Source organism: Alligator sinensis, unplaced genomic scaffold (assembly GCF_000455745.1).
Source record: "Alligator sinensis unplaced genomic scaffold, ASM45574v1 scaffold424_1, whole genome shotgun sequence".
NCBI classification, from domain to species: Eukaryota; Metazoa; Chordata; order Crocodylia; family Alligatoridae; genus Alligator; species Alligator sinensis.
In genome coordinates this window covers 1204826-1218467 of record NW_005842113.1, presented here as the reverse complement: position 1 = coordinate 1218467, position 13642 = coordinate 1204826, and the positions used below count along the sequence as shown (strand labels likewise).

Genomic DNA, 13642 nt, shown 5'->3' with positions numbered 1-13642 from the left:
TTGGTGGGGGCCTGGGAGCTGCGGACCCCACTTCGGCCAGATTGAGGCAGAAACCCAGTCTGGAGCTCTGGATTGGATCGCGGCCATCTGAAGTGGCTGAATCTGAAGCTGGATTGGATCGCTGGCGACTTGCACAGGCCTACCAGCTGGCCTCACCTCTGGCAAAGCCCCAGGCCTTGATGGGTTACCTACTGAGTTCTACAAGACCTTCTGTTCTCTCCTTGGTGCCTTCCTCCTGTGCGTTTTCAAGGAGAGTCTTGTCAACAAGGTACTGATGATCAGCTGCCACTGAGTGGTGCTCATGCTGCTGCCCAAGAAGGGAGACCTTGGCTGCATTAAGAATTGGAGGCCCGTCTCCCTGCTGTGCATGGACTACAAGATTCTGGCCAAAGCACTGGCAACCTGCCTCTGCACCATCATGGCCTCCATCATGGCTACTGCGTGCTGGGCAGGACCATCCAAGACAACCTGTTCCTGCTGTGTGACCTACTCACATCCAGCCAACGCTTTGGCCTAGACATCAGCCTCATATCTCTGGATCAGGAGAAGGCGTTCGACCGGGTGGTCCATGCCTACCTCTTCCAGACCCTGGAGGCCTTTGGCTTTGGGCCCCTCTTCACTTGGGCCCTCTGGGTCTTGTACCAAGACACCTCTAGCCTGCTCAAGGTGAACAGTGTGCTCTGCACCACATTCCCTACATGCAGCGGCATCTGTCAGGGCTGCCCCCTGTCAGGCATGCTGTATGCCCTGGCCATTGAGTGGAGCTGCCTGAGTGGTGTGGCCTTGCCAATAGCCATGGGCCCATCCACTGGCCCGCTGCTCCAGCTGTTAGCATATGCGAACAACGTGACCATCTTCCTTAACACCCAGGAAGACATGTGAGCTCTGATGGATTGCCAGTGAGCCTATGAATATGTCTCCTCAGCCCATATTGACTGGGCCAAGAGTGATACCCTGCTGCTTGGCAAGTGTATCAGTGCGATACTCCTGGATTTGCCAGGAGGCCTTAAGGTCCTGGGTGGGTTCCTGGGGCCACCAACCTTCATGGCATGCAACTGGGATGGCTTTGAGGAAGGGGTGGAGGTCTGCCTACAATGGTGACACTGGCACCAACCCAGCCTCTTCTACTGTAGACGTGTCCTCATCACAAACAACCTGGTAGTGGTGACCCTGTGGCACTGGTGCGCTGTACTTGACCCACCACAGGACCTATTCGAGAGGCTCCATTGCCTCCTGGTAGATTTTTTTCTGGGATGGACACCACTGGCTCCCATGAGCTGTCCTTTACCTACCTGTCACTGAGCAGGGGTAGAGCCTGGTTAACCTCATGAGCAAGGTGGCCGCCTTTTGCCTGCAAGCCCTTCAGGGAATCCTCTACGGTGAGGAGTGCACACCCTGGCAACAACTGGCGTGCTGGTTCTTGCAGAGGGTAGGGGCCCTTGGCTTCAACCAGGAGCTCTTCCTGCTGGACCTCATGCTCCTGAACTGCACAGTGTTTCTGGCTTTCTACTGTGGCATGGTACAAGCCTGGTAGGCCACCTTCCGCCTCTAGCCCTGGGCCCGGCACCTGAAGTTCCCGCAGCTACTGAGGGAGCCCCTCAGCAGCTGGCCCCTCAGAGCTGGTGCACAACCCAGCCCTGAGGTGCCCTGTGCTGAGCCTGGCCTCCACCAAGCTCATGGCCACCTCCATCCAGGCATGTGTCCTCCACCTCAGCCACTCCTTGACTCCGCTCAGTTGGCCTGGCTCTCACCTGAGGCCCTGACCACCTGGCTAGGCATGCACTCCATCCACAGTGTGGGCCATCTCCTATATGACATCCAGGCTGCCCTCCCACTGGAGGCAGCAGCTACCTTGGATGACCATCTCCGGGCATGCCAGGTCCCCCATTCCACAGATGCCCAGAGCGAGGCTTTTCCTGCACTGCCAGTCACCCCAGCTGTGGTGGGTGAGTTGGCCGGCAGGCCTGGCACCCTGCTGACGCTCCCTGTGCCTCCCGACAGTGACACGGGTTGCTCCTTTGCTTTTCTGTTGTGTAGAAGCCTATATGCCTGGGTGGTTCATGTCTGCCATGCCCAGGTGCTGGTGGGTCACCCCGATACACCATGGCGATGGTGCCTGGGGCAACCAGATTCCCCATCAGCCCACCTGGCTTGGCACACATTGTATAAGGCGCCAACTGCCAAGAAGGCTGGCAACTTGCAGTGGCAGTTGCTGCATAGCATCCTAGCTACTAGCATGTTTGCATCCCACTTTGACCCAGCTGCCTTGACAACCTGCCCCTTCTGCCCCAGGGACATTGAGGAGAACCTTTTTCATGCCTTCCTTGGCTGTCCCCACCTGTGGCTGTTCTTTGTCGCCCTTGAGCCACCACTGTGAGCACTGGGCAGGAACCTCTCGGAGACCATCTACATGTGCTCCTACCCATACCGGGCGGCTGAGCAGGGCGCCATCCGCCTGGCCAACTTTCTACTGGGTCAGGCCAAGATGGCTGTCCTCAAGAACTGCCACAATCAGCTTAGTGGGATTGGCTCAGAGGATGCCCTGCAGCTTTTCGGTCTCCTGCTGTGGGTGCGCCTCTCATTGGAGTTTGAGCACACTGTGCTCCTGCGGACAGTGCCCACCTTTGAGGCATGCTGGGCCCTTGAGGGAACACTGTGCCACATGGAGGATTGCCATCTTCAATATGCACACTGATGTCATGACTGGTGTGGGTGACTGGGCAGGCTCGGTGTCAGACTTAAACTCCCAGATCATGCTGTGCCTTGGGCCCTTACCAGGCTGCTTTTTGCTTTTTTCTTTGTGTGAGAAGTTGAAGGTTTTGCCACGTGTATGATTGGATAGAGCAGGATAGGGATCATTTGTTTATAGAGGGCTTTGGTCTATACGACCATGTGGCCGGTGTCCTGACCACATAACGGCATGTTAGGCACGACATGTAATAGAGCAAAGGTGTCTGTCATGGTGTGATGTTATGAATGTAATGACATCATGCTTTTGGTTTGATGGTAATTTGTTTGTCTTTGCTTTGTTTATTGGACCTGGACCCTGGATGGGCCAACTCTGTGTACCCCAAACCTCTAACTAAGTAGTTAAAAAGTCAAAAGGCCTTCCTTCCTTCCTTCCTTGTTTTACTTTACACTTGGATTTTGACTATGAACTAATGGTATGTTTTATTCTGATATAATTTATTCTGTATTTTTTTTCTTTTTATTAACTGTAGGTCCCCCATGAAGCACAGGACAACAGAGCTTCATCTTCAGGATATGCTGGTTATCCAGTCAACCCAAAGAAGATCAGAAATGTGACACATGTTTAGGGAATACTTCTGCCTGAAGTTTATATATCAGCTATCATTTTTGCTTTTGGAAGACTGCTTATGAAAAAGAAAGATCACCATTGTTTTACCTTTTTTTTTGGAAAATAGGACCATAGACTTATTTTATTTATTTTTCACATAATGAAAACAACTACTGAGAGGAAATAATAGTTTTTGCTCTAGCACACAACATTCATCCCAGTTCTGTACACAAATAACTATCTTTGATCTTACAGCTGGATCTACGCAGGTGAACTCAACGGGTTTTGATTTAATTCTGTGGGGCTCCACAAGGGCAAGGTTTTGTGTCATGAAGTCCCATGGTAGCCAATCTGGCTCCATACAGGCACAAAGATTTGATCATCCATATCTGATTGTAAGATCAGGAACAATAAATGTTAGAGATATATTAGTCCACAACTGTATAATCTACAACTGGTTAGTATTATATTTGTTTAGTTTATTTTATGTAATTTAACTTATTGTGATCATCTTAAGCTTACTAATTAACAAAACTTCTTCAATTCTTAATATGATCAAGGAAGGATTCTCATTAAAATCAGTTGATAATTCTCTAATAAAATGGTATTTGATAGAATACAAGGTTTTCAGTACAACACAGGTTTTTGCTAAAAGTGCCATCTTTCTGAAGAAAATTTCAATGTAATATCAAAAAGCCAAGAAATATTCAATTTTTAACAGAAATCCAAAACATTTAAGTTAAGAAGACAACAACTCCCTCCCCCTCGTCAAGAGGAAACAAAGGCCAGGGGAGAGCTCCGTGGAAAAAAGGCAAACACCCTGGTGTTTACCTTAGGAGCCAGGAGGATTGCTGGAAGCAAGAGTGGTGGGCAACAGCACTTCCAGAGTAAATGCTGGATCTGGATTGGCCAGAGATGCACAGCACCAAGTACTTCTGGCCCCAGAGAGGGGCAGCCCAGGGAAGAACCCTGCAATGGGAAGCCTGGAGCAGAGGGGAACTCCCTTACCAATGTCTGCTGGGAAAACTGCAGGAGGCAGGCATTGGGGAGAGGGTGTGCAGAGATTGGAGGGACCCTGAAGAAGTTGGTGTGGTGGACAGCATTGTGGGCAGAGAGATCCAGTGGAATAAGGACTTAGCTTTCCAAGTATGTGGAGAGAGAGAGAGAGAGAGAGAGAGAGAGGACCTGGGTGGCAGCAGGAAGCTTGGTCTTCTTAGAGGGACAGACTGACCTTTGAATGATGGCCTGAGGTGGCTGGGGAAGCAGAGGAAAGTTTTCTTTTTCTTGTGGAGAGTTTTTTTTTTTCTTAAATTTTTGTGACCCTCAGTATAACGACTGTGGAGTCGTGAGGATGGGTGTAAGGAACGGATGAGCCCTGTTAACACCACCTAACTGGCTGGGTGGGTTGGAGCAGGGTTTTGTTTTGTTTTTTTTCATATCTTCCACTGAATATTATAAGAAAAACATCAAAGATGTGGCAGGTTAGAATATAACATCTGGGAGGGGCTGAGGGGTAATTTTGTATCCCTTTTGCCCATTAAAGAAAAGAAAAAGCATCATCCTTCTTGGGGCCCAAGCCCTAAAACACCTATAGTTTACATCCCCCAAAAAACCCTTCTGAAAATTGGGTTTTGAATTTCTGACCCACAGGAATTGTATAGATGCCTTCTGCCCATGCTGAGGCCTTATGGGTTTTAGCCCAAATCATATTATGCCTCAAAACATTTGTCTCTAAACATGATCTTGTTCCTTCCTACACAATAGGCAAAATTCTGTTAAAGGGCCTAGTTTACTTATGTGCCTTTCATGTGCTACCTTCTTAGCCTGAAAATCTTTGTACATTTTCCTAGACTTGATCTATTGCACATGCTCAAGTGCAATCTAGTATGGTCATTTAGGTGTCTAACTTTGCTTACATTGGTTCTGACTTTATTTAATTTGGGAAAGAATATAAATTCTATGTAAATCACCAAATCCTTGAGTAGAAAAAGACCACATGTATCAACTAATTGATGCTGAGATTAGGCATGATCATAGCATGTAAGTCTTGCTTAGTAGTGTAATGGATAAGGCACCAGAAGGAAATGGATGACCTGAATTCTGATATTATTGTTTATCCATGGTATTTAAGGACTATGTGATGTTAAATACATGAACAGTCCAGGGAGCAAGCAAGAGGAAACTTGATTGTTCAGTCTAGTGGTCAGGGAAATCAGGGAATGGAGTCTCCTGTGTTCTTGTTCATGTTGCTGGGAATGTTTATGGATTGGGTATAACGGATAACTAACACTGGGAGCAGGAGCCTTAACCACTACACTGCAGTCATGCTCACTCTCTCTAGTTCCCTGACACTTTCAGTTGTGGCTGCCAGTGGCCTAGCTACAACAGGGGATGGAGGAGCCTCGAACTCCTAGGTGATTTGTCAAGGAGTGGGAGGCCCCTTCTCCCCAGTGTCTGCCTGTCAATTTGCTACTGAGGCAGCACCTCCTCAGAGTAAAAGGAATTCCAACAGGGTGCCTTCCCTCTTAGTGAGATGCAGCAAGCCAAATCTTAACTGAAGCACATGAGGTTATCTATGTCTGCCTATTGACAGAAGTGAGGAGAGGTAGTTACACATCTCTCTGAGATTGGAGGCACACTAGGCTGCCCATGGAGAGTATTGGATCAGATCTTCTGAGGAAGGTGCTTAAGTTCAAGCAAGCACAGTGGACAGAGCCTTGGAGGCAAAAGAGGATTTCAACCAGAGTTCTCCAGGCAAAGTGCTCCAACTTAGGTTGGAGATTGCCAGGATGCAGCATGGTGGCTCATCAAGCCACTTCACCAAAATGAATCATAGGTAGGGGTCTACCCAACTCAAGGAGGTGACTGACCAATTTCATGAGCAGTTTACAGGGCTGGCTCCCACTTTCATGGGCTTATTCAGGTGGGGCCCACCTCCATCTCTGATTGTCCAAGGGGCCCTGGTGGCTCCGCCCACTGCCACTGACTGGTGGATGGGGATGTCAGTCATGTGGGTCCCACTCCTCACCACTGATTGGTGGAGAGGGGTGGAGCTGCATGACTGACAGCTCTCTCAGCCAATCAGCAGTCAGGGGTGGGAGTGGCAGCCATCTTGCCTGCTTGCCTTTGTGGCAGCAGTCCCTTTTGTGCTGGGCTATGCAGCCAGGAGGACTGCTGGCTTCCACTGGGCAACTAGTATTTTGTTTTTAGTAAGTGTTTTCTTGTTTTTTTCTGTGGATTTCATGGAGATCGCCGGATTTCATGATTTCCACGAAGTGTGTACAACTGTGATTTGAGTAGGTGGCTAATCATAGGCCCTTAGAGGATAATTCAGAAATGAGATACTTGATAAACAACTCCTTTCACACACTGCAGTGGCATTTCTCAGTAGGATTTGATGGTTTTCAGCCAGACTGATAATTTTCATTTTCAGAATTTTTTTTTCACTTTATGACTTTTTGCTAAAATTAAGTATTTTCCACAGAAAGACTTTTCCAACTACATGTTCTTTCTTCTATGAATCGATAACTTTATGAATTTTCCTTTATTCTGTATATATCTTTTGTATGTGCCGGATGATGTGTCCTTAGTGAGAAGTGATGGCACTAGAATTATTTCTACAATTATATTCTATGCAGCAAAGAGATGGAATCCAGATCTTGAATTTTGGGGGGAAATTGCTTTGCAGGGTAAGCATTTTGAATTTTATTAAAGTGTGACAGATTCTGCATTATTAGTAGAATTTTATTGCCTGTCTGTTAGAACTAATGCTGAGGCCAGTTCATAGTGACATGCCTAATTATCTACAAAAATGTTTCAGATCCTGGAAATCTCTCTGCAACCTCCATCAGTCTTTTCTACTGGAGGGAGTAGGGGAGAAGGAGGAGTTCAAACTGTTATTTACTACAGTGATGCCAGAAACATGGTTTGTAAGTAACAATGTCTTTATAACGAGAATATAAATAATTTGTACCTAATTGTCTATTCATCCTTCTTTTGTAGTAACAAGGGACTGGAAGAAAAATCAATAGCATAGTGGTATTAGTATTATTGTTGATATACCTTAGCACAAAGGGAGCCTAAATGACTTAAAAACCTAAAAATAATCCATCTATCTCAATAGAGGGAACCAGGATTCAGCAGTCACAACTGTATTCAAACAGGTCCATGCTACATTATGTTAGAGTATTTCTTGTAAATCTTATATAGAAGTTTAAATGAAACATTTCAGAATAGTTTTATTTTAATGGAAAATGTCAAGATTTCAAATTTTTGTTCCCAATTTGGACAGATTTCAAAACCTCAGAATTTTCTCAAGTATTGAAATGACCTATTTTAGTCAGTTCTAGTAACACTCTTTAAAATGCTTTTCATTCATTTAGTCCTTGTTATGAACTATGTTACTGCTTAGGGAATGGCTGACTGAATACATCTCATCAAAGAGTATAAGGGCTTTGAAATTGTATTTTTACTTTTTCTCCCACTAATCTATACCCTTTTGCATAAATGAAAATAAAACACTGCCATGCACAAGGCTGGTGATGGGAGATCTGTTGTTCTAATACAAGAAATTAGAATGAGACACTTTCACAAATTATATGGTACCTTTCACCAAAGGAAGTTCAAAATCTGACTTGACAAATAGGTTAGTCATGTCTAGTTTCTTTTGGGCATACTAGAACATGTCGTAGGAACCCATTTATGGCAATGTGATTTTCTGGATGTCCCTTGTCATGCATAGAAGTTAAATAAGCATTAAGTTTTGCTCTAAATTGCCTTATGGACTTCTAGAGACCCTAACTATGCAGGGAATTGCCAAAACATTTAATGCTCCACCATTCCCTTTTGTCATGGATGACTGATACTAAGGAATATTTCCAGTGATTTCACCAAGATTGAGATAAACCCCTAAAAATATGATTACCCCAAAAGTCAGATTCTGCATTTTTCTTCTAATTCTATAATAGATGATATGACATAGCAATATGAATTTTCATATGAATTCTATATCATGTGATGTTCACATGGTGCTGTATATGTCACTGTCTCCATAAAGCACACCTTTTGCCAAAATGTATACTGCAACCACGAAATGTTTGGGCTAATAATAGTCTGGCTCTGTTTTTTGCTGCCAGGTACTCTAGTACATTCCATTGAGCTGGGATATGTTCATAAGTGGAAGCAGTGTATTCATTGCTGCTTACAATATCCTTTAAAAGTATTAATTGACAAAAGGAATACTGTCAATGATATCTGCAGATTTTCATGACGAATTCATTTTCTTTAGATATTTCATATAACTTGTGTGTTATTTTTTATTTTACTTTTTAGGTTGTTTTATAAGCTGTTTACTAGAGACAATAACAGTTAGGATAGAAACCAGCTATAAAGTTGTTACACATTTTCAAGAACTAACTTTATAGCTGGTTGGCTCTTTTTATAGCTGGATAGTCATTTTATTATGTGATAATTATTTTGTACTGGTTTAAATTTATTGCATGATTAACCAGTTAATTATAGGATAATTACTTTGCACTTCTGGCTGGTCTTACTTTGCACATGTGGCTGATTTAAAATTTATTGTGTGATTAATTAGTGTCATAAATGTAACATACATTAGAGGCCTGAGTATTATCAGAGCCCTTTCATACAAGGATATGCATCGCTCAAAAAGCATAAAATATGTAAGTATTTCCAGGACATGCAATAGTGTAAACATGCAGGATTTCAGAGATTTTATGGAGATATTAATCTCCTATACACATAGATCTCCTATACACTGATTTTATGATTTAGGCTTGAGGAACATCTTAATATGGTTACATCTCATTTTTGATGTTTGTAAATATGACCACTGCCTGATACTGTTAAACTATTCTGTGTGCCATTACAAAGGGTTTTTATTTCAATGAATTACACCCAGAAATAAGTGCTTCATGAACATAGAATACTTGTTTCCAGAGAAAGGTTTCTTAAAGTTGTCTTCTTCAGTTTTGTCTTTCACAGGGTAGTCATACTGTCTAGGGACAGACATTACACATAAACTGGGTTAAGTGATCAGAAACTGATTTAAACCTGTAACAGATGTTCAGTTCACATAAACCAGTTTGAAAATGACTGAAAATGGTTTGAGATAAACCAGGTTGAATGTAGTATCAGACTTAATTGATTTAGGTCAAACCATTTTATACAACATCTGTCCCAGGCTCCTTGCTGGTTTAAGATAAATCAGACACCCCCAGCATCCCTGCTCTCTGGGCTGGGTGGGGCTCTCTGCTCCGCAGCAGGGCTGGCACCTCCCCTCTATTCCCTGACTGTAGCTCTGGCATAGACTTGCAAGCATAGAACATCTGCCTGGTTTCTCCCTGCTACACAAGTATTATTCCCCCCACCCCTCTGTCTTATGCAGAGACCTCAGCCTTAGCTAGCATACCACATGCTGGCTACTGTCTGTGCTGTGGGGGATGACAAAGGTAGGCAGGCTTTTTGGAGATAATCAACAGGTAGCTTAAGGTCATTCCTTGGAAAAGCATTGCTTTCTTAATGGGGTGATAATCTTTCCCTGCTGTTCTGCTCAGGAAGGGGGACATAATAAGAGCATCCTGCTGGGGCTTGGCTGTGGCACCCTCAGCAAAGCTTTGTGGAAGGGAAGGGAGAGCTGCTTTAGCACCCTTCGGCTTCTAGCCTGAGCCACTGCAGGCACATGCTGGCATTTTCTCAGTCAGGAGGGGATGTCTGTGTGGTTAGAAAGTGGTTCATCCTAGCCAGGTTAGACTAACCTTCAGAGATAGAAACAATTCAGGCTCAGGCTTTTTGAATGTCTGTCCTTAGCCCTTGTGCAGACTTCATGTGCAGGTTTCCTTTAACAATAAAAAACAATTCAAATTTGAGTCGGCTGAGTAGAATCAACAGATGCAAACCTTCATTCTTGCAATTAAAAGGAATTCACAGTATTGACTCCATGTTTACTTTCAGTATCTAATGATACTTGGTCTCATACATTTATGAAGTAGTATATAGAGTCTTTGGTGCTGCCAGTGATCAAATGTTTAGTTCGTCTTCAACTACTTGGCAATCAGTATGTCTACAGTGACTGGTGCAAAATGCTCTTGGGGAGGGATGCTTCCAAAGATGCCATGCCCATCTACTTGTGCTTGCATGCACCAAACTTGGAAATGTGGTGGTGAAGCTGCACTGGGGGCATCTCACATAGATGATAACTCTGAAGAACCCTGAAGAGGGAAGTATTGATAGTAACTTCACTACTGAGTTTCTGGATTTGGTGCATGCAGGCATCAGTGATTGAGCAGGGCATGCTCAGCAGCTGAAGCAGAGTAAACATTCCATATATGTATTCTGCCTACTATTACTCATGTGAATCCCTGTAACTCAAAACCCTCTTGGTGATCAGCAATCCCCTTCTTGGCTCAACTCCACTCTTGCAGGCAACTTTGAGACATACTGCCTTCAGACAAACAACTGTATAACATTGGTACCAAAGCCATGGTATGTCTGTAAGCATCCTGATACTGAGAGTTGTACAAGGCTCAGCAATGCTGCCTTCTCCGGTGTCAACAGGTTACATAGCAACCCATTCAATTATGAGATGCAAAGAAAATCAATCTTCAATGGCATCTGACTACAATTTTTTATGAAGCAGATGCTGCCTCTGGGAGGGCAGTAGGCTAGTCAGTTTTCATTTGAGACTTCAATACCTACCCTCTATAATTTGACCACTGCTTGTAAGTCTCTATAAGTACAGTTAGGTAACTATGTCCAGAAGAAAAAGAGAATACTGTCCTTGTCATAGCAGGTGCTTCTCTAATATGTTATCTGTGGGTATTCCATGACCAACCCTTCTGTTAAACTATATCAAAATGCATATACTTTTGGATCTTGGTTAGTTAGGGAGCTGAGGGATAGTTAGTCTATCCTGCCTTCTTTTGGCCCTCACAGAAGGGAAAGGCAGAAGGAAACCTACTGAGAGTTGGAGTGGACCGCAGAGGGAGCTATTGATTACCGTTTGAGTTCTAGTTTTTAATGCTTGGGATTGCAAGAACATCTATCAGTAGAATACCTATAAAGAGTATGCCCTGAAAAACATCTGTTATTGCAAGGCCAGTAACCTTTCCTATAAGTAGCATTCCATTGGTTAAAAGTATTTCAAAAAATACTTAAGTTCAGTAGTGTAACTGGGATGGCGGACCAGGGCAGCTGCCCCAGGCACTGACTTAGGTGGTGGGCAGAGAAATATCAGCTTCCACTGCAGCCACAGTCATGCTGCTGACGTAGCAGCAGCCAGAAGTTGCAGCTGTCCCCATGAGTCCTGCTGTCCTGGGCTCCCAGTTGCTTTGTTATGCATTGTGGAAATAAATTTAACCAGGCCTCTTACTTGACTAAGAAGAGAGAGAAAGAGAAGAGAAAAAGATGCTGATGCTGATGTTATGTGTTTCAAAATGTTCTAAGATAAGGAAAAACCTTCATGCCTTGTTTTGTCTGTGTGCAGATGGTAACCTCCTCCTTTCCAGGAACCAAAAAACCCCAAAACTGATAGCTGTTCCCAAAACAACGTGTTTGCCGAAAAAGTAAACTGCTTACGTGTGACAAATGAATGATCAACTTCTTCCTGTTTCTTTCAAGGTTGCATTGTCTGAACCCTGCATCTTTTCTCGCTGTCTAAAGTATAAATACACTTGTAAACTTGTAGAGGTCAGAGTTCCTTTGAGAACCCTCCTTGTGATCACTTGTATAGTTTTAAATAAACCAAGATGGCTCTGCCAATTCTGATACAACCACAGCATGAAGTTTGATTTCTTCCACAATTTGATGCCGTGACTCAGATAGAGATGCCCGGAGTGATCGGTTGAGATACAGACCATCTCCTCACTGATGCCCCGGTGCCAAACTAAGGTAAGAGAACTTTTGAAATCTCTATTGGGGCTTTTCGATGACAGACTGCCTGCGTCTCTTCCTGTTTGCTGCTTGAGGCTTACCCTATCCGACCCTTTTGCTGCCAGAATTGTCAGACCCACTATGTAAGTAGGAACTGTGAGTAGAAAAGAGTTTGAAACTGTGTTACCATTGTCAGTGAATGTGTTTCCCCATGTGAATTGAGTTAAGTTCTTTAAAGAACTATGAGGTCTTTATGAAGCTAGGAGTGGAAAACTTGTGCAGCCGCCCTGAGGACACCAGACTTGTTCTGTGTGCTCTTCAAAAACAATGGCGCAAGGTGGAAACTCTTAGACTGAAGGAGATCAGGGTTGTGTGATGAATTTTCCCTACCCCCACTCTCATGAATGAGCCGTGTCTAACAGTGAGTAACTGCATTACGTGCTGGTTCTGCGGAGTCTTGTCTTTGGACATTAGCCACAGCATTCCTGTGCCACTAGCAAATCTCATGACCTGACCGGACACCCTCAATAAGCCTCTCCTGTGTGAAAGACCTGTGTGAATTGAGCTTAAAGACATGGGGAGCGGAGGGTCTAAAGATGTACCAGCTCCACCAAAAGGGACTCCAGCATTGTATATGTACACACACTATAACCATAAATGTTGTAAGTTTCTAGACAAATGGAATTGGTATACCAGAGATGATTCTAGCTTTCAGTTTCCCTGAACATTTGATTTAAGTAAAATCATTCATCTCCGTGGAGCCCTTGAGTCAAGAGGCAGTAAAACACCACAGACTCAGTGGGACACATTTTTTTGATAGTATGCAGAAGCTTCCAAAAGACGTCAAGAATCTCAAGTTCAGAGCCTTAAGGACTCCCAAGAAAAACTAAAATCTCAGATAAAAGAATTAAAACAGAAAAATGCACTAATAGGGGATCCCCCATCAACAACATTATCAGCACCAATACGACTTTATCCATAATTGACTGAGCATGAATCTGTAGAAGACATAATTGATTTTTTAGTGTGCCACCCCCACACCAGTCCCAGGAGATCGCCTAAACCTTGTTAAGCAATTCCACAATATCAGGGAAGAACCCCAGAAGTTTAGAGATGAATTGGAAACTGTAATCAATTGTTATGAGCCAACATGGGCGGATTTAAACCAATTAATGAGAAGTGTTCTGCCCTTTGAGGTCCGTAACCACCTCATTGCACAGGCTAATTGGTTCCTCAAGACCCCGGAATGGGAGGTCGCTTAGTAGGTGCCCGAGAATGCCTTCTTGAGGCCATGCTTAAAATCTGCCCCAGGAAAACTGACTGGGCCAAAATAAATAACTGTAAGCAAAACAAAGGAGAATCCCCAGCAGACTACATGGATCACTTGAAACTCATATTTGAAAGACATTCTGGCATTGAAGATGCAGCTGAAACTGCCCCAGAAGCAGTTGC

General features: G+C 44.1%; 1 protein-coding gene across 3 annotated transcripts in view; it reads left to right on the top strand.

Annotated features, from left to right (window-relative positions):
* IGSF5 (immunoglobulin superfamily member 5) overlaps positions 1–11851 on the top strand; it is an 84286-nt gene extending 72435 nt beyond the window's left edge. The window contains exons 9-11 of one of the 3 annotated variants that reach the window (XR_003094304.1): positions 3222–6987; positions 7119–7227; positions 11805–11851. Coding sequence is in view for 1 of the 3 variants with exons in the window: in XM_014520400.2 (XP_014375886.1) it covers positions 3222–3317 (96 nt within the window). In the remaining 2 variants the exon portion in view is untranslated. Of the gene's footprint in view, positions 1–3221; positions 8789–11804 lie in introns of those variants that run through there. The other 2 variants (XR_003094305.1, XM_014520400.2) reach the window with 2 other exon arrangements.
* The last annotated feature ends 1791 nt before the right edge of the window (positions 11852–13642 follow it).